Genomic DNA, 27,715 nt, shown 5'->3' on the forward strand with positions numbered 1-27,715 from the left:
TTACATCATCGGAAGCGACAGACCTCCCAAACATGGAAGCATGCAGCACCACCAGCCGACGTACATATCCAACATTGATTGAAATACCGCTACCGCCACTCGCTTTGCTGGAGGTCATTTAAAGAATTGACACCAGAGTTCGGTATCAGCATTGGCCATAGGTGTTACCTGTGGGGTTTTAAGTCGTCACTATTCTAAACTAATCTCTTGGAAGTGATATAGTATGTGTTCTAACAGCGATTGTTAAAACTATACATAGTAAGATAAGATGCCACCTCCTACATCCAGAATTGTGTTGTAGAAGACAGAGATGGTGTTGCCAGGTGTAGAGCTCGGGTCCAAATATTCTGAATTCTTTACTGTCAAAAATATTGACCTATGCAGTTAAGATAAGGAGATAGTAGCTCAGCATGTATTTGATGTACAAAGAATAGCGATAGTTTGCAGAAATGTATATGTGTAGTTATATTTCCTTTCATTGTTTTTCTCAGATCAAAACTGGATTTCTTTTTATTTTAAAACTCTCCTTTGTAATTGCTGTCTTAGTCTCCATGTAATATCAACCATATGTGATACGTAAAAAGGAAGGGATGCATGTCATCTTTTTAAGTTAAATGTGTTTTATTTTTCCTCCATCCGGCTTAAAGTAGCTTCCAGTCTAAAAGACCCCTTTGTACTTGAATGACATAGCTTGCATTCTGTGAAACTAACAACCCCTTAGCAGGAAGGGTTTTTAGGATTAGGGACGTGGGGTGGGCAGCTGTCCTGCAAGTCTCTTTCATAGGTTACACACATCTGGCAAAACAAAAGTATTCCAGGAGGCAGCTAAATAGGGATTGGATATACCTAGTGCCCCAACACAATATCAGGACATTATGGATGAAACCTTGTGTCCTTCTCCATCCATGAGTTTCTGCTATGTAGATGACAATTAAGGTACTGTTAGCACAGTAAATTGGACCTTAGTTCTGGATTTGAAATGGCATAATGGTACTGTTCACAACTGTATTTCACTTATATTAAAGAGCTGTAGGCAATATTTTCGTATTTCTAATTAATGCCTTCAAATCCTATTCCTCCAATATTAATGATTTTATAGTATAGGAGGAAATCAGGCAACTTAATACGAAAGTTAGTAGACATGAAGTGAACATACAATTTTCATGTTCAATATATGCTGCCCTCTCATTGGATATAAGAGCTTTCTAGATAACCAATTAATGAGAGCTAGGCTAGTCATACATAAAAGGTAGTTTGCTGATCTGTTACTCCTGGAATACATATACTGGTTTGGTTTAATTCAACATCATGTTGTTCTAAACCATGCTTGGTCTTAAGGGGAGCTGCCTTTCAAGGTAACAAAATGAGACATTGTTTTCCTTTTGCCAACTCAGAAACATATTTGCATATTTCCCAAATTTCCCTAGTGAAGAATCAATGGCTATAAGTCTCCACACGCCTATAAGGCGGCATTAATTGGCAAACTCTCCGGAAGTAGAACTCTTACTTCTTGACCTCTACTCATAGACAGGTATATCCATGTACTGCATATATGTTTTTTTCAGTATTCAGAGGGGGTTAATCTTTTCTCCTTTGGTAACAAAATGCTCAGGTATTTTGATTGCTAAATATCTGGTCACATCCAGATAGGTCATTAGTATCCATGTGGTGTGACACTAAGTTCCTATGCTGATCAGTTGTTGTGGCTGTACAGCTTTACATTAGACAAAAAGCGGGGCAGGGTTACTGTCCACTCCATAGGTGTCAGCACCCAGAAGCAGTCGCAACAGCTGCTCAATACGGGGTTCATGTGCATGACACATATTTATGATCAATCTTTCAGAGATACCATTCCTACAAAGTGTCTTTTTTTACATTACATTTTTTACATTTATTTTTACATTAATTTTTATATGGACCTGTCATTAGAAGTAAGTTAAGTTTACAACATAATACTAGTGTAAACTAATAATTTCATAGGTTATAAACTTATACTCTACATACTAAATAGAAAGTGCTGTAAAAGCATATTAAGAATTTAACAACACTGAAGTTTTGATTATGTTATCGGTATCATTAGGAAATTTCCGCTTCTATTAATTAACTCATGTTGGTAAGTAATAAAGGAAAACAAGTTGATTAGAAGAGTGTAATACTATTTAATTGTCCAGATCACATTAGAGAGAATAAATCTGATAGCTTTCCGTGTAATCACTGCCTACCGCTGCAACATTTACCATCATTTGTTTCTAATAGAGCCTTGTCTGTTTTTAGACTTCCTTGTTTACAAAACAGGAGAGAGGTTATTTAAGGGGAATTCCGACAGAACACTTCAACTTCCAGAGCAACAATATATATTACAATAGCGAAAGAGTAATTTGTAAAGTGCATTATACTTCCACAATTTATATGGTCTTTCATTGCTTCCATTAAATTTGTTTACCAAAATTAGAAATAAATTACTGGTAACCGCACCACTTTTTACCACGGGCTATATCTCTACAAGATACCTACACAGAGACAACACTCCTACAGGATGAGTTCCTTATCAGGTTGGGCTTGTGTTCTCACCTCAGGTAGCTAGAGAACTTGCAGCCTTTTCACTTTTGTGTAGCATGGGGTACTGGAGGAAACTCACCATCCACAGCTTGTCCTCCAAGGCTCTGCCCACAGCTACAGCTTCAGGCAGTTATTGGGGACTTGGCAAAGGTCATTCAAGACTTTTCTTATCAAGGTTCACTATAAAGAGTGAACACTATCCCAAAAAGTGTGAAGCTACGTCCTCACCACAACAAAATATTCCTTTTTGCCCTTCCATAATGGAAACTAAAAATAGAAGGTTAACAGAAGGTTTTCCATTCACTGTCAATTTCCCATAGGATAACATGTACGGAATGTACCCTTCCTTCATGTTTCCATTAATTATCATGCTGAAAATGATGCAGACTGCAGAGCTATTTTCGGCATTATAAATACACGAATGGCAGGACGGAATTACGCTAACAGTGGTGATAATAGAGCTATCCTAGCATTACCAGCTATGGTGTCCAGGCACAGCAAACCATATTAAGAAATAGTAGTTACTGGTGGTTCTTTCACTGCTGCCGTGCGCCAATAGTTAATCTATGGAAAACAGGCTGTTGAATGTCTGTTTGTTTTATTTTCACACATAGAGTCGAACTTTATTTTCCCTGCGCTGTGTCACTCACTCCTATGATTTGCTTTGCTTTCTTTGTATAAAGATATTGTTTAAATAACCAATCCAAATGACACCCTTGGAGACGCAGGAAATCCTGTGTGAATAAAGAGTGTTAGGAAGGATTTCACAAGAAGATCATAAACAGCTTCTTTATGTAGAGAAATATAATAGATGGGAACAGCTGTGTCATGTAACTTTGGACAGGTGAAAAGGACTGTTATAACAGAAGAGGAAATATTTTCTTTTACCTGTTATTATGGATCCAAAAATCTGTCTAAATAGAATTGGCCAAATGCATTCATCTGTGTCTGCTACATAATGATAGTTGACCTCATATTACCTTGATATTGTGCAAAAGGCCCTGATGTGTTTCCAGCGGTGCAGGAAATATGACAGTCATGGTGGGAATCCCCCAGTGCATAACCCCAATGTACAGAAGCCTTTGGCCTTATACACCCTAATGATTCTCAAAGACCATTTGGGCTCCTATGCCTTTGATGCCTTTCTTTTCTTTTTCTTTTTTTAATTACCATTGAACCACTGGACAAAGTGTCTTTCTTCAGTGGTTTCCCCAGAGATACTCACCACAAAATTCTCCCAACATAACCTCAATTTATAAGTCTAACATGATTTAAATAAGGCACAGATATCCATCTCTTGCATGTCATTTAGGGGATCTTTTGGGGCTATTTCAATAAAGGTTTTTCGGTAGAGCAAGAATAAAATTCTCCAAAACAGTGTGCGAAAACAAAAAAATCATACTTTCCCTTTCGTCCCATGTAAATTCCATTCTCATCTTGTTCGGTCCCATGCTACTATCTTCTTCATAATACAGTATAACAATGTAGAGATGGTATCCAACTCCCGACACAGGAAGCAAAGTAGCGTCTAATTTTTTAATTTCTTCTTTCCTTTGATACTTGGGCATAATATTTTCATAGCTTAGTTTAGCAAGCATCATAATGTTATAGCAATGGATGTATTTATTCTGTGTACCTTTCATAGTATGTTAAATGAAGCCTGTAGAAGTAACTCATCCCTCCCGTTGTCCTTTGAGACTTTATACAATTTCTTTAACTTTCTCGTTACTACAAACAAGATAAGCAATTAGTTCCTCCTCAGAGAGGCCTTTGTTCCTATCCATGCCACTGGCAATGCTGGTTATATAGGTCAATTGTACCTTTTGCAAAGTAAGTAGACTTTGGAGAATATAAATGCAATTGCTGAACACTTCATCATGTATCCTTCTAATAAGGGAAATAACACTAAATGCTGACACACGAATTGGAGTTAGGAATGAATAGGAGTTAAAAACAGACAACAACGTTAAATGTATTTTTATGAAATATATAAAATGGGTCAGCATTAAATGAGTTCATTGAGCTACAAATGATCCAAAATAGATCTAAGGTAAACAGTTGGTACCTAATTGCACCACCCACCTCCTTGGACACATACCCTTCCTGAAACATACCAAAAATTAACACTCTCATTTCATTCATCTTAGTATTTGATAAAAACTACATATTCTGATCTTTTTTTAGGCTAATGCATGTGATCATTCGGCCATACTATATGTGCCATACTTCCAGGCATCTCCTGTTACTATCACTTATAGAGCATAGTAAAACCCTTTAATTGCTAAATCCAGTAACCCACCCCCAAACAGCTTCTCTAACAAAGCAGTGATTCTCTGTGAGTACCATGTCATCCTTACTATTTCTTTTTGTACTTTGCCCCAAAGCAAAACACATTTCCAGCAACACTATAGACAAGACTGTGGGTGAGGGGTCAGTGGGGTTAGAGAAAACTAATTCTTCATAATCCCTTAGATGCCCCCCATTTCCTACTGCTTCTCTGTCTACATCAATGTGCAGCATAGTTTCTTCTAGGCTTCGGTTATGTAGAAATATCTGTGACCCAAGTTTCGTTTCATAAATATGAATGGATCTAGAGCATATGGATGGGTATTTCTATGTATGAGTTACAGAAATGTGTTCAACAAATCTGCTCTGTGTTTCTATGCCCTTAGATAAAGTTGGCCAACATCTCTACATGTAATGATAATAAACTTATGAGCCAGTTATTCCAGGATGGGCACATTTTCATCTTCAGTGTCTATTATGGAGGAATGTTTTTTTTGGAGTTTTCCTCACTAGTGTAGAAAAGTAACCATTTTTGTTCTACACTGTCAAGAAAGACAGCCAAAATGTGACACAAGGAAGAGACAAGTGAGTAAGATGTCTAGAAAGATGTACCAAATCTGTCTCATAGCATCTGCTACTGTGGAAATTATTTTAGTAGAAAAACTCTGTATAGAATAGTATATTCTTTGGTGGAATAATCAGGTTTATACACATCAGATATGATGTTATGTTCTGTCCGAGGAGGTTCTGATTCACTTTTATTATTGACTCACACATGTCATTACACTCTTTCTGATTTACATGTGGTTGCAGCCCAGGTACCAGCTATATATCAAAGTAAATATAAAGCTAAGTTAAAATTTGTGCCCAAAGTGTAGAATGGTTCATCTGCAAACATTTAACTTTGGTGAAGATTTCAGCTCAGTCAGGATACATAGAGGAGTAGCCAAGCAGCTGGGATCTCAATATGCAAACATATACATGTTGGCTGTGGTTGTGACAGTATAGCAAGGACTGCAGTGAAAGGGAAAAATTGCCATACTATACTAATATAAGTCTGTTTTATATTTTACTACAACTATATAGGGGCATAGTATAGTAGGCTTACTAAACTTATATATACAGTAAATCCATCTACCCTGACTATTACAGCAACACCTATTCTTAACTCAACATCTTGATCAACAAGTTGAAAGCAGCCCATTCATATGTTATGTTAGGTGTTTTTTTCTATAAAAAGGGGCTATTCCAGAAGGCTTACATTGATTGTAACTTGGGATGAAGCATTTCTTACTGATAATAACCATATGTTTTACTGTAAAACATTTATTCATCTTACCATTGGCATTCCATTGTATCTGTCATCGTACTTTAACATACACCATAGCACAATATACAACACTCTGTTATCAGGATACAACTCATCACGCTACTCATCGTCATCTGTATGGTTTATACATGTAAAACCCACACTAAAACTTGAACAGTTAGTAGTAGGGAGGAGGTGCAATTTAGCTTTTACATTACAAACAAATCTGCTACAAATGCTGATTTTATGGGTCAGAGATGCTCAAACGGCCCAAAGTTTGTGAGGCTTAGAAGTAGGATTTCCCTTCTGGGACATTTGCAGCATGGCCTATGGACTTGGCCTAAATGCACATTTCACAGTTTGCACTGCATTGCAGAAAGCGCGGTCCGAAGCTGTTCCATTGTTTATCAACATCAAAATCCTCAGGCCGATTTTTCTATAATATGAAGTTCCTATCTATGTGAAGCCTTTAATGCATAGCTCTGACCAGTTTTAGCTTGAAAATGTGAACAACATAAAACCGCCAGTTTGGATAAACAGATTCAATGGAGAAAAATATTGCATAGGTAATTATGCCATATGAATCTTATGTAAATGCATATATCATTTTTTAGGTCTGTACTGTGCGAGCAGTGACATTGTGGGACTCTGCCACAAGATGTTGTAATGGCTGATACTCTGTACATGTTCAGGATGGGCCTGGATGTCTTTCAGCAGAAAATATCACATATTATGGAAATACATTTTTTTAGTTTCTGTTGATCCAGGGAGTTATTCTGACTGCAATATTAGGAAGGCATTTTCCCTTTCCTCTGGATCAACCATGTATTACATAGGATGAATGAATAAGTTAGATTTGATTGACAGATTTTTTTTTTTCAACCATAAATACTGCCATCAAAATATACATGATAAACCAGGGGCACTTACTCATCCAGAGACCAGAATTTCTTATATTTGTTATCCATGACCACCTCCTTTCTAAAATCAACTTTTAATATTATGTTAATGAGCCAGAAGTGCTTTTGGGGGCTTTTCTAGAGCTGTGGCTTGATAGGCTCGTACACTGTGTAGGAGCACATCTCAACCTCCTTCCTGCTCTCTCCACACTTCTCCCCTCTTCCTGCCTGTTGTAATGTCAGGGCAGCAGTGAGGTTCAGTATAGTGATGGGAAGTATGGCTCTTCTTAGCCAGCTGGCTTATAAGGCTCTGCTCACTAAGGAGAGACGTCTCTTTTGGCTCCTGAATGGCTCCCTATTAAATATATAATAGGGAGGCATGGGCCAGTCAGTCTGCACATTCCATACTACACCACTTTTAAACTGATTTTATTGAGCCATTTAGGGCGGGGTTTAGTAAGCCATCAGCTCACTGCGGTGAAGCGGCTCATGTCGTTCACGCAAATGAGCCGGCTCTTTGAACAAATGAACCATCACTGTTTCAGCAAAGTGGGAAGGGGAGATGTGCTTCTGCACACTGTAAATATGCATTTTTCCTAAAGAATGAAAAGTAATTAAATATCTAAACTCCACAACGAAAGCCCCATAGTGTAACATAAGCTTCATATTGAAAAGCAAAAAAATTGACTAACACTGTAATCTAATTAACTGTAGTTTTTCATGTCCTTTATATGATAGCAGAGTTTTACAGTCGCTCAGTAAGTCACTGTCTGCACACAGTCACATTCTCCATACTCTGCCCTGACACCTGTGATGTCAAGCACCATAACAATACAGCGGCTGCCCCCTGCCTACCCTCACATCAGCACAGTGTGATATAAACCCCAGCTTGTCTTTCCCTTTTCTAAAATTAGCAAATCAAACCATGCAAATGAAGCTTACAATGAGAGCTGGCCTTTTATTATCATACCAGCCTTTTGTTTCCCACTTTGGAATTTGCTAAAAAGAAAGCTTTTGTTTCCCCTGGTAACTGCAGCAGAATCCAGAGAAAAGCATACTTAGTGAAAGACAATGGGCTGTGACACAGCTTTAAACTTTATTAAGTCTGCCTTGGACCCTTTTTCCTCTTTTCAGCTAAATGGAAGCAAAGTTTGGCAGCCTCCATGCTGTGCTCGTGATTGATGTGCTGAACATCTGAAGCACTTTTGTGTCCAGCTTGCTCTTTATGAGTGCATAATGTGTGAATACTCAAATAAGGTCAGCCCTTATCACATGTAATCTAGGCCTCAACACAGATCAGCAGTGACAGTCATACCCTGGAAGCCAGCACACAAATCATCCTCTGCATGCACCAGGCAGCTTATAGGAATTTTTTTTTACACTTGATCCTTCGTGTACTAGAGAGAAAAAAAGGTAGAAATAAAGGAGTTCTTGGAGCTATAGTGTCCCATGACAACAAATGAGCTGTACAAGGAGGGGACCCAAGCAAGGGGAGAGGGGGGATGGCTGTTTATGCATACATAAGCTCTTCTAGCAGGGAATGTGGGGCTTTTGAGGGAAATGAAGTTGATGGTAGAAACTGATTTTCATGTGACTGTCCTATTTGTCATGATGACAAAACTATCTAGTACATATGAATGCATCATTGTCTGTTTCAGGTCATTTATAAGATTGTGAGATCTTGTGGTATTATAATGTGCTACATCACCATGTGATACTTGTTATGAGCTTTTATGTAGGGTCGATTATACTAAAGGGGATACTAAAATATAATGTCTGCAGTAAGTTTTACACTTCTAGTATCTGTAAGCTGTCAGCATTCATATCTATTATAAAGCTATGCCATGATACTGCATAGAGCTTCACCCTAATTTTCACGCTATTGTTTACCAGGCGTGGAGTTTCACTTTATGGCTTCAATAAAACAATTAGAAAGAGACTGCTCTTTTGTCAGCTTTTAGATGATACACATGTAGTGATAAACTAATGACACGTGTTTCACTTCATTGAACATAGTATTGACTGGGCAGCCATGACAACAGTAATGTCACTTGCTAGTTATTCTTCATGACACAGTGCCCAATGTAAGATCTGTAGATAGACCAGAAAGTGTAGGTCAAGATAAGATATGATGCTTTGTAGTCAATTGTTTACAACCTATTAAACACCCCTTGTAAGTAATAATGGCAGTGTAAAGACAATGTTATTTGGGTGTAATCTTGGTAATGCTACTGTTAAAAGTTGCCCTTTGGGAAAGAGAGAGGGGGCGTGGAGGAGTTTGTTTATATGGAAATTAGATCCCTACATTGATATACGGATATATCCCACATTCAGCGATAAGCATCCAGTATGTAAACAAAGACTGACTTCCATTTCAGCAGCATAGGTTCAGGTTACCCTTCATTTATATCTGTGTGGAGCTCAGGTCTAAAACTGCTGGTAAACAGTAGATAGATACAATCTGAACCCCGCCAATTCCAACTGGATAGATTACATATTGAATATATAGGTTATATAGGAAACAGAGGGAAGGATCGGACTGTTGGATGTAAACATGTTCCATCCTTTCATTGTCAGGAAAGACAAGTCACCACCAGAGATTTCTTACATCACCTTCCAAACCATTCCAAATTTCAAGATACCTTCATACTTGTGTTTGTGGGAGGGACAGGTGTTATTTATGGAGGGAAGTAGACATAAAAATGAATCGGCCACAAAAGCTGCATGTGTGATTCTGAAATTTCCAGAACTTCTGCTACAAATCTGCAGTGTGACTTATACATGATAATTGGGGAGCTGATAGTGAAGGTAATACTGCAGTTTTATTAAAAAAAAGCTGCTAAATCCATATTTCTCAGGAAAACTTTTTTGAAGTTTGAGAAGTTAATAAATCAACAAAGTCTATTTAGCTCTCCATATTTTATTTTATAGCCTCAAATAATATATATATATATATATATATATATATATATATATATATATATATTAAATCTAAATGTAGATATATGTAGCTGAAATTGAAAATATACAAACATAAACAATCCAAACATTTCTGGTTGTTTTAGCTGCAGATCTTAACCATGTTTTTCATGAACACAATTAAAAAAAATCATTGAAATACTGGATGTATTTACTGTACATATAAGAATCATGTAAATTGAGCTTTTATTTATAGCAGTTATTTGTTGGAACTGGTAAACTGTTTAAGAATTCTGATTATTATTGTGATAATATTATTAATATCATTATTATTATATTTTTAGAATTTTATTTTAATATATTATTATTAATATTATTATTATTAACATATGTATTGAGAAGTGACTCAACTTCAACTTGATGTGCAGAGTGTATACGTGTGGGGGGAGGGATGTGTGCAGTGGTGAAGAGGTTAACAGGTTTTGTCAAGATAAGGCTAGGAAATGTATACACACTCTCATCTGGGCAGTCAATCACAGCTTCTGTTTTTAGCAATGAAGTCTGGCTTGGGATCTCTTTGTTGTGTTGCCCCACGAGGTGATCAGTTGAGCTCTATGTGGTGACAGAACTTGCTTGTAACAGGCTTGATTTTCACATTCTCTTCCCTGCAGACTAGAGTGAGGATCTGACAGGGCTGGGACTACCGCAGCAAGAACACAATCCATACTGTGGACTTTTATTTCCTACAAGAGGAAAGAGGCATCTTCACTGCTGCGGCTCTTCTGCTATAGGAATGGGCTGGTTTGAAGATCCAAGCTGGCAGCTACATGTTTCTTTGATAATGCTCCTGTCTCTGCATACCAGAGGTAAGACAAGAACGTTACAATGTATTTTGCTGTATGGAAAAGTAGATAACAGTGTCGCATGCAACAAAAAGTTGGGAAGAGCAAGCTGGTTTTGTGCAGTAGGATGTTTAAGGCTGTGGATGTTCTGGATATAGTTGGAAGATTTCTTCTGAGCAAATATTTTTTATCTTTTGTTTTACGTTTGCTTTACGTCAGCTCTTGGGAAGTAATGTTTAGTCGTTGCTTGGACAGCACGCGCTTTCCCTGTGACACCACACAGCATAATTCAGAACATACTGCACATTTATCTGATGTTGTGGGAAACAACTGCTCTCATGACACAAGGGTCCCCGCAAGTGACTGTTAGTTACAAACACCATGGTATGACTCTTAGTACTCACCCATGGTCCCTGCTTATGTTCGCCACATTTTTTGGCACTATTTTATGTCAGCTTTTCTTTTATCCCCCATAAAAGGCTTTTTCCCCCAATGAATTAGTATGATGCTACAGACATTACAGGGTTCCTTAAAGGAAAAGCATTTTCAATCCTCCTTTAAAACACACTGTGTTATGGTAGTGCAGTATTACCACTTTGTAAAAAGTTTATGGGATCCTACTTATAGGTGCTAGAATGCCAAATCCCATTCTTCAGTTACAGATTGTGGTGACAACTGAAAAATCGCTAGATGATTTTTAGAATTTATAATCCACTGAGTAAGACTTAAAGCATTTTATACAGTTCATAAGTTTTTAGAATTTTTTATCTCATTCAACATATTTACAAGTATGATCGTAGCAGAATTGAATGAATATGGTAATTATGAGTGTGATAAGAATTAGCATAAAGATATAAGTGACATTGAGACTGTGGTTGACCTTACTGATCTATCTATCTAGTCATCTATAAATCTATCTATAACATAAAGTGTAACAGCTATAAACAAAACATATATAGATTGTCAATAATTGGATCCAGATTTTAGGAATTTGCTTAAAATCTTGCCCCAATGATTGACAGTGGAATGTGTGAAATAACACTTTGCAGTTGACAAAGAAAGAAAGTTATAATGTAGGTCAGTTTATTTTGTAACTTGATTTCCCCTAAAAGCCACAGTATAGGAATTTATGCTGCATGCCATTGATGTTGAGCACTATTGTTGGTACCCTATTGATTTGAAGTAAATTTCTTTTGTTAAGTAAAAAAAAAAAACATATTTTAGACATTTTTACATGAATATTAATATGAGCTGTTGATGGTAATGAAAGCATTGTATGTATTTAGTTATGTATTATGTTATTACTATTCTCAACTAGAACATGTTTATTTAGATGATAGTATATATAGGTTGAAATACAGGCAGTCCCTGGGTTACATACAAGATAGGGTCTGTAGGTTTGTTCTTGAGTTGAATTTGTATGTAAGTCAGAACTGTATATTTTATCATTGTAATCCCAGCCAGAACTTTTTTGGTCTATGTGACAATTGGATTTTGAAAATGTTGGGTTGTCATAAGAATCAGGATTACCAGTAAAGCTTCATTACAGACACCTGCGATAACTGTTTCAGCTGTTTATTGTAGCCCAGGACTAAAGCACAATAAGTTACTAATATCCAGAGGTCCGTTTGTAACTAGGGGTCGTATGTAAGTCGAGTGTTCTTAAGCAGGGGACCGTCTGTATTCTACTACTTTTATAGGATTATTACCTGTAATCATGTTCATTCAGTGGACTATTGTATTGTGATGTATTATTGTATCACATCATTTAAATGAATTATATTCATGTAGAATATCCTTAGTGGAAGTTGTTGGTGGCCTGTACTTTATTTCTACTTTTGTGTTGAGATAAGTCATATGCTTGGATTATTTCCCAATGTATATTTATGTTTTTCTACTGTCATGTGCATCTATCGAGAATAGAATGAAAATGATTGGGCTCACCCACAAAGCTCTAGAGCATACATTGGTGGGCTCAGGTTTGACTTTGGGTCCTGCACAAGTCAGTTCCAACTGTAGCTAAGACTATCATCATAGCTTTTTTGTTGTTTTATTATTAATACCACTTTTACCCCATTGACTTATAGTAGGATCTTTTGGGTTGTATGTAATCTGCATTGTGAACAAAATCGACAGTATCTCTGGAGAAGAGCACTGACCATAAACATAGGATGGCCATGAGTTCTTACAGCACAGTACCTCTCAGCACAACATGTTGAAATCCAACATCTCTTATTTGCTTAAGTCAGCGGACCTCTATACCCACTGGATTGTCTGCAGATTCTTGGGTCCAACTTCAGCCAGGAGTTCAGGTACAGCGTTCGAGCCCAAACCCGGCGGCATCAACCATGATCGGTGCGCGTATGAGTATTAATAATGCCAGCAGTAAAGCTGCCACAGGCATTTGTGTCCAAAATCTAAATTCTTTTTACTATTGTCCCAGGTGGTGTAAAAAATAATTAAATATTTTATATGAATATTTACCTCCATCCTTACCTTCCAGCCTAGCTATAAGGAACAAGACAAATATGACTTCTTTCTTATTTTTAGACCACATGGGTAAAACCTATGGGTTCCGCATGGAAAATACAGACTAGCTTATCTGTATAGCCTGCCGCTACTTTAAAAGTCATTTTTCACATGAATTATTATGGCAATTGCACACTAGTTGGCATAACCTGGTATGAAATACAGCAAAAAGGGCATTCTGAGGTCAGGAGAGCTTGACTTTAGTACTAAACTTTCTGCCTCTGTGACTACATTCAACCAGTCACAGTCACCAATAAACTGTCATGCCCATCTCATATTAGATTTTCTGGATGGTGCCACCATTTTGGGCCGTGAAAGAAACACGGTGAAAGGTGTTTGGATGCGTCAACACATACTGGTAGTGGTTTATTAGATCAATTGATCCTGACAGGTTCCCTTTAAACATTTGGATTTGAGTGATAAATGAGGTGCTTTGTAGAAGAATTGAAAAGTGGAAAGATTATGGATTAGTAGTAAAAAAATGATCAGTTTCGAAAATCTAATACCATGAATACGCCTAAAAATAGTGCAACTACAAAGATAAATCCCCCAATTGTCTTCCTCAGCTTATGATAAAATGTAAACTCACTACTATTATATTACTAGTGTTATTTTGTGGATAAACAGGCATATTAAATGTCAAAACATTGTGACATCCCCCAATCCTTCCACTGAATTGTGCGCTGCATAAAGGAATATCCAGTTCATATGCTAATTCACCTGAAGACAAACTCTCTTCATGATTTCATGTTGTTAAATCTTCCCAATCTCCATCTCTTTTGTAAATTCCCCTCTTAAGCCGACGTTCTAAGCTCATTTAAATCACAAATTCCCAATCAATCATGTTCCTTTTCTAGTACTGCATGGCATGTAGAGGAGGACAGAACTCATCATTCACCTCTCCTTTCATTGTATTGTTGTGCTGTGCCGCTGCATCCATAATGAGGCTAGAAATCTGTGTAGAAGATGTTCATCTCAATGTGGGGTTTATATGCCGGGCAGCTGCCGTTCCACAGCACACCCCCTGGAGGAAGCGACGGCGAAACGTGCGTCGGGGTGCTGTGGCGGTGGTCATTACCTACAGGCTGGCAATTTTGGTATTATGCAACACCCGGGTGGGTAATGTGCTGGATTACAACCAAAATTGAGTACACTGTATCTTTACCTATTCATGTGCATTTGGTAAATGCTCGTTATGTATTTGGTTATTGTTGACTATCGCCACGCTCTTGTATTTGTGGATTTTATTCTATGCTTTTAATGTTTTTTGGATGGCCATATTGATTAATAAAGTCTGTATTACATATTAAAATTTGAAAGTGGTTATGAGTATTACTGGTTAAGAGTACATTGTGGTCCTATTTATCTTTATTGGTACTATACATCTCTTGTTTGTATTCCACATGCATGGTGAAGTGTGCATGCCGGGGTAAATAGAAAGGCCATTAATGGAGAGAATTGGTCTTATGATTTGGGTTCTGGTGGGTTGTAAGAAAATGATCAGCTTCTAGCATATGGGGACCACTTGAAAATGTGGAGATCCCAAAACATCTTTTGTCACTGGACCTTAATGACCTGGTCTTGTTTTCAATTTTGATTTTTTTTTTTTCTTTTGTTGCCTTGAACATAAAATTTTAGATGTTAGAACATGGTCTCATTGAAATATATAACTTTGAAATTCTTTATCCAGTATGTTTCATCAGGTCGTTCACATTAGTACTTTGAATTCTGCTAGAGTACCCTTGCCACTCTAGTTCATAATTCACAACCTGATGTAGTGACCTTTTTTATGTATATTTTTCACTTTTCTTTTAGGTCCTTTTTAACGTAATGAAGTCATTAGAGGGGAGTGGGTGGCACTCCAAAATATTTGCACCTTTTTTCGGCTCACTATAACATATATTTGTGACTTTTTGCTTGTTTACACAACTCAGTACTTGTTGGGAAAGAGATTGGGATAGAGGGTGGGTCAGGCATTTTAAAAAGTCACAAATGTTCTCGATCACCAGTAGAGTTTGGTGTAGAAATGGAGCAACAGCAAATATAGATATAGCAATTGGTTTATAATAGTTGCAGCAAAACTTTATCATGTTTGATTATGATAAATTCTGTGCAAAGATCCCACAGTCTTTCACCTCAAAATCAGTAGGTTTGCTGAAATTAAATCTACCGTGTAAAGCCAAACTTTCATGGATTCTGGATTTTTGGAAAAAACATGTACCAATTTCTGCATCATCAGTTGCAAGTTTAATTTTAATATACAAATTGCTACATCAACACTTTTATGTATTAGATGAAATTCTGCAAAAGTTGAATGTTGTCTTCAACAAGTAAACCGGCTTTGTGTGGGGCTATTTAAAAGCTGCCAATACATACATTTTCTGTTTCCTTAAGTACTGTCATTGGGTGCAGCCATGCCTGTTTCTGCACATTTTTCATCAGAAATCAATCAGTTTTCAGTCAGAGTTTGTTCAGTGTCTCAGTTTTTCACGCACTTTTTTGGAGTATTCAATGCGTATTTCATGCGCAGATAACACACGTGAAAAAGACACCGGATTGTGTTCTATCTTTTCTATGGCAATTGATCAGTGAAAAACACATTGCACTTGCAAGTGTCTCAGAGTGCAATGCGCTTTTGATGCATCGCCATAGACTTGTATGGTGCGTTTTTTCACGCACATGACTTCCAAAAGTAGAGCAATGCACGTAAAAAACGCAAGTGTGAAAGGGGCCTAAAAAACAAAAAGCTACATTTTCTCTAAGATGACAAATTATTGGGAAACAGAAAAGGTAACTGTGGGAAGTTTACCCTACATAATACAAACCATCATCACTAATGTACTGATAACTGCACTGCCTTGGGCTACGTTCACACTGACCATTTTGGATTTCCTTTACTCTTGAGTCTTGACAACAATGAATAAAGCAGAGTAAATGGATTTGTCTAAACTCTCATAGCTGTGTCATAAAAGGAATCTTTGAGGCTATTATCTGCAGGACCTATTATTGTGATAGAAGTATTTAGTAGTATAGTCTCAGTTCTTTGTAGACACTCCGCTATCTGTTTGGTGCTTCATCATAATAGCATGACTAGCGAGTGACATTACCTTGATACAAACATGATTCTCCTTATGATGTAGAAGCAGCCACGATGCAGTAATTCCACTAGGAGATGATTACATAGGCCGCTATATTCCAGTTATGTTTGTCTGTCAGCATAGGCCAGTCCCAGCTCTCAACACTCTTCACTATTTCAGATACGATTCTCACATAAGCCAACTTTTGTCAGTGGTTATCCAGTAAAGGTGATGATTCAGTCGGATGGTCTACACATGGTACAGTTATGAGGGAAATGAGCTTTCCTTTACACTTGGACTGTGGTGAAGATTGGTACATATCAGCACTTGTCTGTCAAGATGATAAACTGAATTCATATGTTTGTAAAATGGCTCATGTGTCTTGACCTCTGTGAATATAATATTTCTTATATCTGCATGTCTGAAACAAGAAACCAATCACTTTCCGCAAAGAAGACAGTAGCTAAAGCTATTGTGGAGCTCAGTGCAGTGTTACAAATGTGCAGACTGTTGTTGGGAATAGTAACATTTCATCCACGAGCCTTTGCAAAATACATCTACATATTCTTTAGAGTCTTTGATCAACTTCAGTGTTCCAACTTCAATTATGCAAAATTGTATTTGACCAACACAGATACATTATCTAAAGCCTGAAAGTGAAACTCCACCTTTGCACACCATTTTTAAATAGATGTTAAATTTGAAGCAATAATGACGAAAAATTGCGAGATTTGTACTGAAGCTTCAACTGTATGAATTGATTCACTTATCTCTAGTACTAGATGAATGTTCCTGTTACAAGTTGTTCACTGAACATGGGGCAGTGCACCTTGAGTGACTTAGAATACACTGGATCTCAGGCATCATTTTCAGTCAAACAAAGGTGCAATGCCTCAATTACAGTGAAGAACTTCACATGCATCTGGAGCAGCAGAGCTGAATCTTATTTTAATTTTGTTTTCATCATTGGCGTGACAAGACACCAGTGGAACCAGTGCGAATTGTGGATCATGGCCCCATGACCATAAACTCTCGCTGCTATCTGACATCTCGCAGATTACATTTAAGAATAGATATATGCTACACAGACATATAGTCACAGCACCATACCCAAATACCAGCCTCCCCTCATTAATAAAATGTCCAACTGCCTTTAAATAATGAAATGTCCATCAGTCTCCCTTTAATTCTGAAATATCTCTCAGCCTCCCTTCACAAATTAAATGTCCAGCAGCCTCCCCAGACTAATGAAGAGTCCAGCAGACCCTCCCCTTAATAATGAAATGTTCATCAACCTCCCCTCACAAATGAAGTATCCAGAAACAGCCTCCACTCACAAATGAAGCACACAGTATCCTGCTTGATGACATCATACAGTCTGCACAGGCAGAAATCACAGATGTGTCTTTACCTGTGCCACTGTCATCAACAATTTTATGCATGTCTTACATGTTTACAATTGATTCTTTTCCACTCTTCTGGACCCACAGTCTGCCATTTTCTTGACACTAAATGTGGGCCCACTCCATCCACAGCCCGGTCGTAGCCCCTGCTACTGCTATTGTTATGCCCCTGGTATTTATATTTTTGTGTGTTATTCTGCTGGAGGCAAGTGTCCAGATTGATACAGATTTGGCTATTTCCTCACTAGAGATTTATGAATAAAGGAATCATCATGGACTATTGAACCAAAAAATAGCATGTGGAAATTACAATGCAGAAAGATATGTCATCATTACCAAATTCTATGGTAACTTATGCTCCATTGCTGAATTTTCAGAGCACTTTCCATTGGCGCCTGTTTATACATTTAAAAAATTTTTTTATTATCATTACAATTACTATTCCTCCCAAGCACAATAATGGAATCTGAAACAATTATCCTGGTGCTGAGTGCTATTCCCCAGGAAAAGTATTTTACTTATTAAGAAAAAATAAAAGTATATGCCTGGTATTCTTTGAATATTTAAAAAACGATCTGGCATCATAAAGTGGTTTGGCATTAAGAGTGAACACTGTATTTTATTTCACTGGTACTTGAATAAATATTTTAAATTGTGCATGAATATTGACAATATGGTGGCTCATGAATGAGCAATTTACTGCTAATGTTATTTACATAAGAGTCTGGAAGTTAGCCAGAACCGTAAATGTTGGATGATACTAAATTTAACATATAGGTGATATCTGCAATAAGGGGTTTATTTTAAGTAGGTTTATGGAGTATTTTTTCTGGACAGGCCAGGCCAAATAACAGCTGAGCAGTCTGTGTGAACCGCTCCACTGAATACTATTCATTCAGAATAAACAATTTACTGCAAATAACCATTAAATGCGTTTAAAGACTGGGGGAATTCATGGAAGTCACCTTTCAAATGAGGTTTTCATGAATGTGTCATCTGTTTTGTCTTCTAAACTATTTGAGTAAAATTTGGTACAAGACATCTGGAATTGTGGTTAGGGAGCTAGATTTTACTTAATCCACCTGTTTCGACCATTGTGAACAATTTACACTGTCTACTTTATAGATCGTTGGGCGGATTTTAATCCTGCCAATGTTCTTCTTTTCTACAAATCCATTTGCTTCTCCATACTACACTGAACACATCATATCACAAGTGCTTTTTTTAAATGTTTAATAATGTTTATTAAAATCTATTTTTCAAGTGTATGACATAAGTGTTAGGTTGCCTTTTCCACATCCCACATTTACTACTGCTTAGTTGCTAAAGGCTGTTTTAAACACATTGGTACTTTTTAACATTTTGATTGCATGAAGAATAGTATCTATTGAAAACAGTGTTACAATAAAGTCATTGGTTACTTAGGTGGGTGGGAAGCATGGAAAAGCTTTTGATGGATTAATTCAGCCTTCAGGCCACTAGTTGGACAACTTTGATTCAAGTTATTATTATAATCCAGAAAATCCACAGTTTTTAAGATGTTTTACAAAGAATAATTTTCCAGCAACTTCTCAACTACTGGGATCAAAGGTAAAGGAGAATTTATCATAGTAATGGCAAAGAAAAGACCCTTTTGTTATAAATGGGCATATTTTTTTTCATACAGAAGTACAACAACAAATCTCACTGTAAATAGATAGCATGAAATAATGTACAAGGCCACCAAACATGTACGTATTGGCATTTACTAAGAATATGTACTCTCCACTTATTAAGGATGAAGGCTAGAACAACAGAAAAGTGTTCATTGCCACTATATAGTGTTAGTGGGTTAGTAGTAATAGTAAAGCTTCTAGAGCGGAAATAGGAAAAAGTTGCCCGTGAACATTCAAATTGATTTCCTGACTTCTCAATTAATGCGCATGCTTGGCATACAAGCCTAACTTTTTTGAAAGTAAAAATGGAATAAGTACTGGATCACTGATTTAGGAAATCTAAATCAAGCATGATAAACCAGGAAAGATCCAGGCACCATGTATGTGGTAATATTTTTATTTATTATCCATGGCCTCCCTCCCTCCCAGAAGGTCTCTAAGGGCATTACCAGTGCCTCTCCTTGCTGTAGCTTCATAGAATGTTACAATGTGCAGAAGGGGAAGTACTGAGGGGGCAGAGGGAGTGATAGACAGTGTAATAGCTTCTGAAGACAGAACAAGTAGGGGCTCTGGAAATGCCCCCGTAGCTCTTCTAACTCATATTTTTAAAAGTTGATTTTAGAAGGAATAAGGCCATGTATAACCACAGTCATGGAGCTTGGATCTATGAGTAAGTGTTCCAGATTGATCATGCTTGATTTTGATTGTATATTTCCTTAAAAGGGCTTAGCCAATGGCAAAAAGTGATGCTGCTGCTCTATTTACTACTATGCTGGATATACAATGGGTATGGTGCTTACCTGTATTTGACTAGCCTATAGAAATTAAAGGGCACCCGCATAGCTGTGTTCAGAGAAGGGACCTATATTCTGATCACAGGGGTCTATGCAGTCAAACCCCAAAGTCAGGGGTTATTCTCATGTTCAAGGAAGATTTTGACTATTTTGACAACTGTGAAAACAGTGCCAAACAGTGTACATATGAGTTGTCGGGCTTCATTCAGATAAACCTTCTTCTTTTAAATATGTATTAACCCTTTTAACCCTTTTGTAACCCCATGATTGCACCCCTCAAAGAATGAAGTAGACATGTAATTTGTGGCGCAAAGCTGTAAAATCCAAGCCCACAACAAAACAGCGCAAATGTGTCTTTTCACCAATTTCGATGCATTTAGATTTTTTTTCCTGCTTCCCAGTACATGGCACGGAATAATAATTACCATCACTTTGAAGTGCAATTTGTTACGCAGAAAACAAGCCAACAGCTCTTTACATCTAAAAAAAAATTATAGATTTTTGATTGTGGGGAGTGAAAAATGGAAATGAAAAAACAAAAAAAGGGCCAGGTCTTTAAAGGGTTAAGGACATTTTAAAGAGGACCCAAGACTATGTACATGAAGGAAGTCCTCTCACAATGCAACATGGTAAGTACATTATTTTAAATGATTGGCTTATGAAAACAGTAAAAAGAGGATTTTGAAGTATAAAAGAGCATGGACCCTAAAACCCAAGAATACAGGACAGTAGTGAGTTTGTGTATGCATGACTTCTCCATAAAACCTGACAATAGACATCTTTATTATGTTTGTTTTTGTGACAAAGTTTTTGTAACCACAAACACATTTGTTGGGATGTTTTATGCAGAAGTGAAATCCCTGGGCCACGATACACAGTATAATTTAGAACACATTTTATTGTTCCAAAATACCATGTTGCACAACAAATCTTACCATTTATGGTCCGGAATTGTCAACTTTTGTAGCTCTGAAGTTCTTTCCAGCAAAAATATTAGCAAATAAATAAAAAATGTATGAATGTTCCCATGGCTTACAGTGGATCTTCTCACACATGCATACCATTTGTTTTTCTGCATATGCTCATGCCTTCATCTATGTGTCAATACACACATATAACCTTGGTCTTCATAAAGGCTGATCAGGTCGGTCTTATGTGCCTCACTATTTGAACATTTAACTAGCTTTAAGAGAACTAGAGAAGGATTGAAATTTGTAGTCAATTTTATTAGTGAATATATGGGGAAACTGAACAGATTGTATATGTGTCCTATCTGTAGGTAGCATGTTATAAAGCAGGAGATGATGAACAGATTGTTATAGAGGGGACAGAGCTGAACATCTGTTTTTTATATACTTTACCGATACATACCCCTCCTATTAAGAAGGACAGTACCCTGAATATATTTGTCAGTTGCCAAAGAGTTAGCTTTTTGTGTGCGGACTCTTCAAGTAGGCTAATATGTTACGTCCAGTCAAACAAACAGTCTACTATAGGAGTATCTCATAAGCAGTTCATAGAAAATGATAAATTCATTATATATTTCAACCAGTTAATCGATCAGTGCGTGTGTTGCTGTTGTACTCTACTTTTATCCTCTGTGGGATAATATAGAAACGACTGTACCCCTTCTTAGATGTTCTCTAAGGAGTACTGCCTTTACCATATATATATATATATATATATATATATATATATATATATATATATATATATATATGTGTATATATATTTAGTAGGTTTAGAAGTCACCATCTAGTCATATGAGTGTTCCTAGTAATAACAGTTTCAGTTTTACCTATACAATAGTATTTAACTAAGGTATTAACCTACCACTACTTAGCGACATGTTGCTTTAGGACAGGGGGCCCTGGGCACATACCCAGTTTGCCGCTCCCTAAAGCCAACCATGGGAGAGGGGCATCAAGGGAACCCCATCCTCAATATAAGCCACCCAAAGTTGGGGAATACTCCTTTTACAAATTCTCTGCCATTGTGTCCCCATCTTTGAGAGGTATTTTAAATACAGAGATGTCTGTCTGCAGTTGTAGATGCTTTTTACATAAGACTCCAAAGTTTTCATTCTCATATTATTATTAGAAACTTGAGGATTAGATGACAATTAGCTGTTATTCTTTACAGAAATCCAGCTAATCCCGCAGGCATCCAATCTTCTGGTCACTACTGTATTGTATATATTTAATAACTTACTACAGTATTTCGGATATAGAACTATTAATAGATATTTGAGTATATAATATGTCATAATATTAATTGTATTTACCATTCTGCATATTTTAGGTCAACATTGTACAGCATATATTTAAAGGGGTATTCCGGGAATATCAACGTCTGACACAAAAACCCTTGATGATATAAATAAATGAATACAACAATACTCAATGTCATTAGTCACAAAACGGAGCTAAAATAATATGATTTTATGATTTACAAAATTTATGGCCTTTCTAAAGTAGGTGGAGTTATCACTAAAATGGCCGCCACTGGAAACTACAAGTTCCATGATCCTTTAGTTCTCAGTAATTCCTCCTCCTACCACTTATGCTCTGCTAACAGTGATGATGTAACAGGTTTTCTTGCTCTGTTACCATAGTAATGATGTGTAACTGCCATCACCAAAACACTGGCCACACTGGTTGCACTGCAACCAACCGACTACAGCCAAGCATAGTGGTGGTCACATGACCCTGCCCAGGCAGGTACAGGACATGTGATGTGGACATGTGACCAGCGGACATCTTCTTTTCTGTGACGGACCGCGCGGAGGAAATTAACGGACTGATTAAAGGGCCAGTAGCATTTTAATTCTTCATTACAGTCTATGTCACCAGCATTTTCTGCTTAGGGGAGCAAAATTTTAAATAACAACTAATTACACATTAGCTTATATTTTGAGTGCCCACTTGTATATGAATTATGCTGATTCCTGGAATACCCCTTTAATCCAGGACATATTACAAACTATAGAAGTTCAGTGGATGATGCATGTGTATTTTCTCCTTATTATTCTGGAAGAGTAATTATTATTACCCTAAGAAGCACGTTGTCCTGTCATCTTACAATAATAAAATAGAGCAGGTCAGCCGAGACGCGAAAGTGCCTTTCACTGTCTGGCTTCCTTCCTCAGGGTCTCATCTTAGAAACTGTGAAAGGAATTTGCATCCCAGCTTTATAAGGGCCTTTCCTGTCAGCAGCAGGGGAATATGGGTTATGTCCTCCTAACAAAGGCCAGATCTGTTGTCAGGCTTGACTTTCTGAATGTCTGCGTTATCAAAATACACTTTTTAATGGACGTCTTTTCTAAGAAACACCTGTGCTTTTCTCAGTGTTGTTCCAAGACACACAATCAGCAGACACGTCCAAGTTTAGCAATCCTTAGTATTAGAATATATTTGAGGCTGTTTTCTTTCAATTTCAATCATGGACTATTCAAGGTCATGTAAGCACCACAATATAAAATATAACATTTGCATAGACACAATACATTCCAGCTTCTGAGAACACAATATCTACCATCTGACTGTGGAAGCTGACAGCAAAGTCTGGGCTTTCCTATATATATATATATATATATATATATATATATATATATATATATATATATATATTGGTTTTTATTGTGTACTGCAGGTGACAAAAACATTGAATGGGTCATGAATTTTCTACGTATATATATTTCTAAAGGTGCCGTTGACATGAAATTCTCACCAGATGTCAGTAACACCTATACATGTCCATAAATTATGATCAACAATGAGAAATGACACAGGGAAAAAGTATTGAACACGTGAACATGGAAAGTAATGACACCAGGTGAAATCTATCTGTAATTAGAAAGCACTCCTGTAAGTTAGTAAAAAATAAAGTAACTGGTTCAACTGGTGGACTATAGGACTATAAAAAGCTATATTATTACCAAGGTGCCACACAAGACACATCTCATGATGGGTAAAACCAGTGAACTGTCTCAATACTTTTAAATTCTAATTCTTGCCATGCTGACAGAAATTGGTTACAGAAGAATTTATCAACTACCGAAGGTTGCAGCTTGCACTTTTGTGGCCATAAGAACATAATTTCAACATAAACAAGCCACAACCAGGTGCAACCCAGAAGATTTCAGAGCGTTGAAAAGAATTATCAGAAAAGTTGTCCAAGACCCAAGGACCACCTGCGCAGAGCTGCAGAAAGACGTGGAATTAATGCACTCAATCTCCACGGCCAGTATGTATGCTCATCACCCAAGACTCCATTTATGCTTAAAAAGCATGTGTAAGCGTGTTTAAAGTTAGCTTGACAACATTTAGACAAGTCTGTTTAATACTGGGGGAATATAGTCTGGTCAAATGATATCACCCTAAACACTATAATGATATCAACTAAAAAAACACCATGCCAACAGGGAAGTTAAGAGGTAGGAACATCGTTGTGTGGGAGTGTTTTTCAGCATACAACAAACTTCATATAATTGAAACGAGAATGAATCAAGAAATGTCATGAAATAAAAATCTGCGGCCATCTAACTTTTGTACAAAGTATCTAATACACTTTAGGAGGGGAGTTCAATGCTATTTTTCCTGTGTCATTTGTCATTATCACATATATAATAATAATAATAATTATTTATTTATATAGCGCCTACAGATTACGCAGCGCTGCACAAAGCATGACAAATTGGTCTCTGGCCCAATGGGGCTCACAATCTAAACAACCTACCAGTATGTTTTGGAGTATGGGAGGAAACAGGAGGACCCAGACGAAACCCACGCAAACATGGAGAGAACATACAAACTCTTTGCAGATGTTAACCTGGGTGGGATTATAACCCAGGATCCCAGCATATCTTCATTTATGGAAATCTTTGTTTTAATTCCTTTCCCAGTGTGCATTGTATGATATATCTGGTGACAATTTCATGTCAATAGCATCTAGAAATATATTTACCTAAAAAATTGGTGATTTTTTCAATAGTTATTTCACCTACTAGGGTACGGCATAACAGTTAAACATGGGAAAACCCCTTTAAGTCTGATGACAAATCTACTTTAAGACTGTGTTTTCATCCTTTACCTCTAAACCCATTTTTAAGCATCTTATGATATTTGCTTGGCAGTAGCTCCTTGGCAATGCTACTTGATGACTTCTCTTCTTCATACATAAAATGTCATATAATGTTCTCATTAGTTAAAGTCTTTGTTAATTAAGGTTTGGAGAAAGTGTATAACCTGATTCAGTCTGGCTATGTCTATGGTACAGTAAAGAAACACTGTCCTCTGTATAGCACAGCACTTAGGGTGAGGGATCAACATCTTTGGCGTTTCTGTTTTACAGCTGCAGGGAAGAAGTTGTAAAGGATCCTAGCCAAGGCAAGCAGATGTGCAAAGAGCAGGGCTATGAATATGTCAGAGAAACCAGGCACCAGTTCTCTCTTTAATAGTTGCATTTGCCAGATTTGTCATGTTCATAAAATATTTATCTTATTTTCTGGAGATTTTTTTTGTTCAGTCTTTGTTTTTTAATATAAATGGAATTATTGGACACTGTGTCTATTCCTAGTCATTAGAATAGACACAAATAGAAATGTGAGCTGCATTTTGAGAGCAAATACAAGTTAACTATCACTAGCTAAAAAGAGAATTATTTGCAGAAGAGAAGCATTAGAAGTCAAAGTACAGTACATTGTAAGAGAATGGTGCAGGTGCCAAGTCACAATTTTGCAATGTGTTATTTACAGGTGAAAAAATACAATAGAAAGGAATCAATTGTTAAATATTCAGATGTTTATTTTAATACTCTGATTAAAGGGGATGTTTATTTTGGTGCAGATAAAGTTATTAATTTGAATAAATCTACAATCATCATCATTATAATACTAAGGCTAACTTCATATCTGCATTGCAGAGCTCTTTTAAAAGAAACCTGATAGACCACATTGTAGTCATTAGAAGAATTCCCCACCCCTTCATCATCGGTGCACAGCTTCTTGGATATACTAAGAGGCTTAGGACTCTTAGTAGGTCTGGATGGGATCTCCGCCAAGTTGGACCTGTTTAGGTGGATGGGATCTCCGCCAAGTTGGACCAGACTAAGTCTGAACTGGTCAGGAGTTCAGCTATAGTAACTGCCAGTTTTCTGGCCCCTGTCTGCCTCATGCTGGTCCTGTTCCTGCCCCGCTCTCACCCTGTCAAACCCAATGTGAGGACTCTGTTGGTGTCTGTCATTATAAACATCTGGTTCTATTTTTGTTGTTCTTCTCCTATATCAAAAGGCTAACAACCCAGCCGAAAGTAATAGTAATGTATTGTTATTTATGCAACCACTGTTTTAAGTGTATGTGTGTATTTAAGTGTATATATATATATATATATATATATATATATATCCTACACAACTTTTACTATTCAATAGTCTTGACTATTGGTTTATTCAGATGTTGTCTGCTTAATATTTTTGTCCACAGAGACATCCCAATTTGATGTGTCCAGATTCTGATTACTTTTGGACACTCTTGAAATTTTGAGTTTAGAAACTAAGAGAATTTTGGCAAATCTCTATGCGCTGAGAATACGGCTTAGTGGTTGCTCTTCATGAACACTAAAGCCGAGAGTTCAGTGTGAATCTCTCTGTTTACTACATCATGATCCATTCTAAATATGATGTAAGCCATGTGCTCATGTTCTTGATCAATGTCACCAGATGATGGCTGAAGGCCAATAAAGCACTAAAGTTTTCATTAATGGAAATTCTTTCCTGGAACATGCATAAACCTTAATGTAAATGATCAAGTAACTTCTTTGTATTTAACCTTTTTTTCAAGATGCTTTTTTAATTTTGAGTAACCAAATGTATTGAGGACCAAGATTAAATGTCAGGGGCCATTCGGAAGGTGCAAAAAAAGGAGTTCCATGCCTCCTTCACATTCAGATTAATCAACAGTAGTAAGTCCAGGTTTACAGAGTAAGTCCATCATTGTACATTATTTTACTCTTTATCTATAATCCACCTTAAAATGTAAATAGCCAAGATCTGAGCTCATAATTTTACTTGTATATTACTGGACAAAATGAACACCCTTGTTAACAGAAACATGCCTAACAGCTTTAGTTAAGCTCCAAAGGTAAGGGTGGGGAATTGTGTGGTTTGAAGATCGTATTTTACAAAACACCAGAACCCTGTGGAGTCATTGAAGCAATAAAGATTGCTGGTAAATTTCAGCTCTGAAAATAGCGAAATACAGTGAAAAATATCTTAAGGTACTAGAATCTTGTTTGGTAGGAAATATATAAGCAATAAATAATTATTTATTATCACTTACTTCTCCAGTACTGGAATGTATTGTTAATAATATTCCATGGCATGTAGGAAAAAAAAATTCTTTTGGGCTAGGGTTTTATGGCTTTCACTGAGCTCCCCAAGTGACAT

General features: G+C 36.9%; 1 protein-coding gene across 4 annotated transcripts in view; it reads left to right on the forward strand.

Moving 5' to 3' along the window:
• Window positions 1–27,715, forward strand: part of BMPR1B (bone morphogenetic protein receptor type 1B) — a 264,614-nt gene that overhangs the window by 180,381 nt on the left and 56,518 nt on the right. For 3 of the 4 annotated variants that reach the window (XM_072117903.1, XM_072117917.1, XM_072117912.1), the window contains one exon: window positions 10,644–10,838. The exons of the other annotated variant lie outside the window; for it this stretch is intronic. In XM_072117903.1, coding sequence (XP_071974004.1) covers window positions 10,766–10,838 — 73 coding nt within the window. In that variant the 5' untranslated portion in view covers window positions 10,644–10,765. The remainder of the gene's footprint in view (window positions 1–10,643; window positions 10,839–27,715) is intronic. 4 annotated transcript variants of the gene reach the window in all.

Source organism: Engystomops pustulosus, chromosome 1 (assembly GCF_040894005.1).
Source record: "Engystomops pustulosus chromosome 1, aEngPut4.maternal, whole genome shotgun sequence".
Taxonomy (NCBI): Eukaryota; Metazoa; Chordata; class Amphibia; order Anura; family Leptodactylidae; genus Engystomops; species Engystomops pustulosus.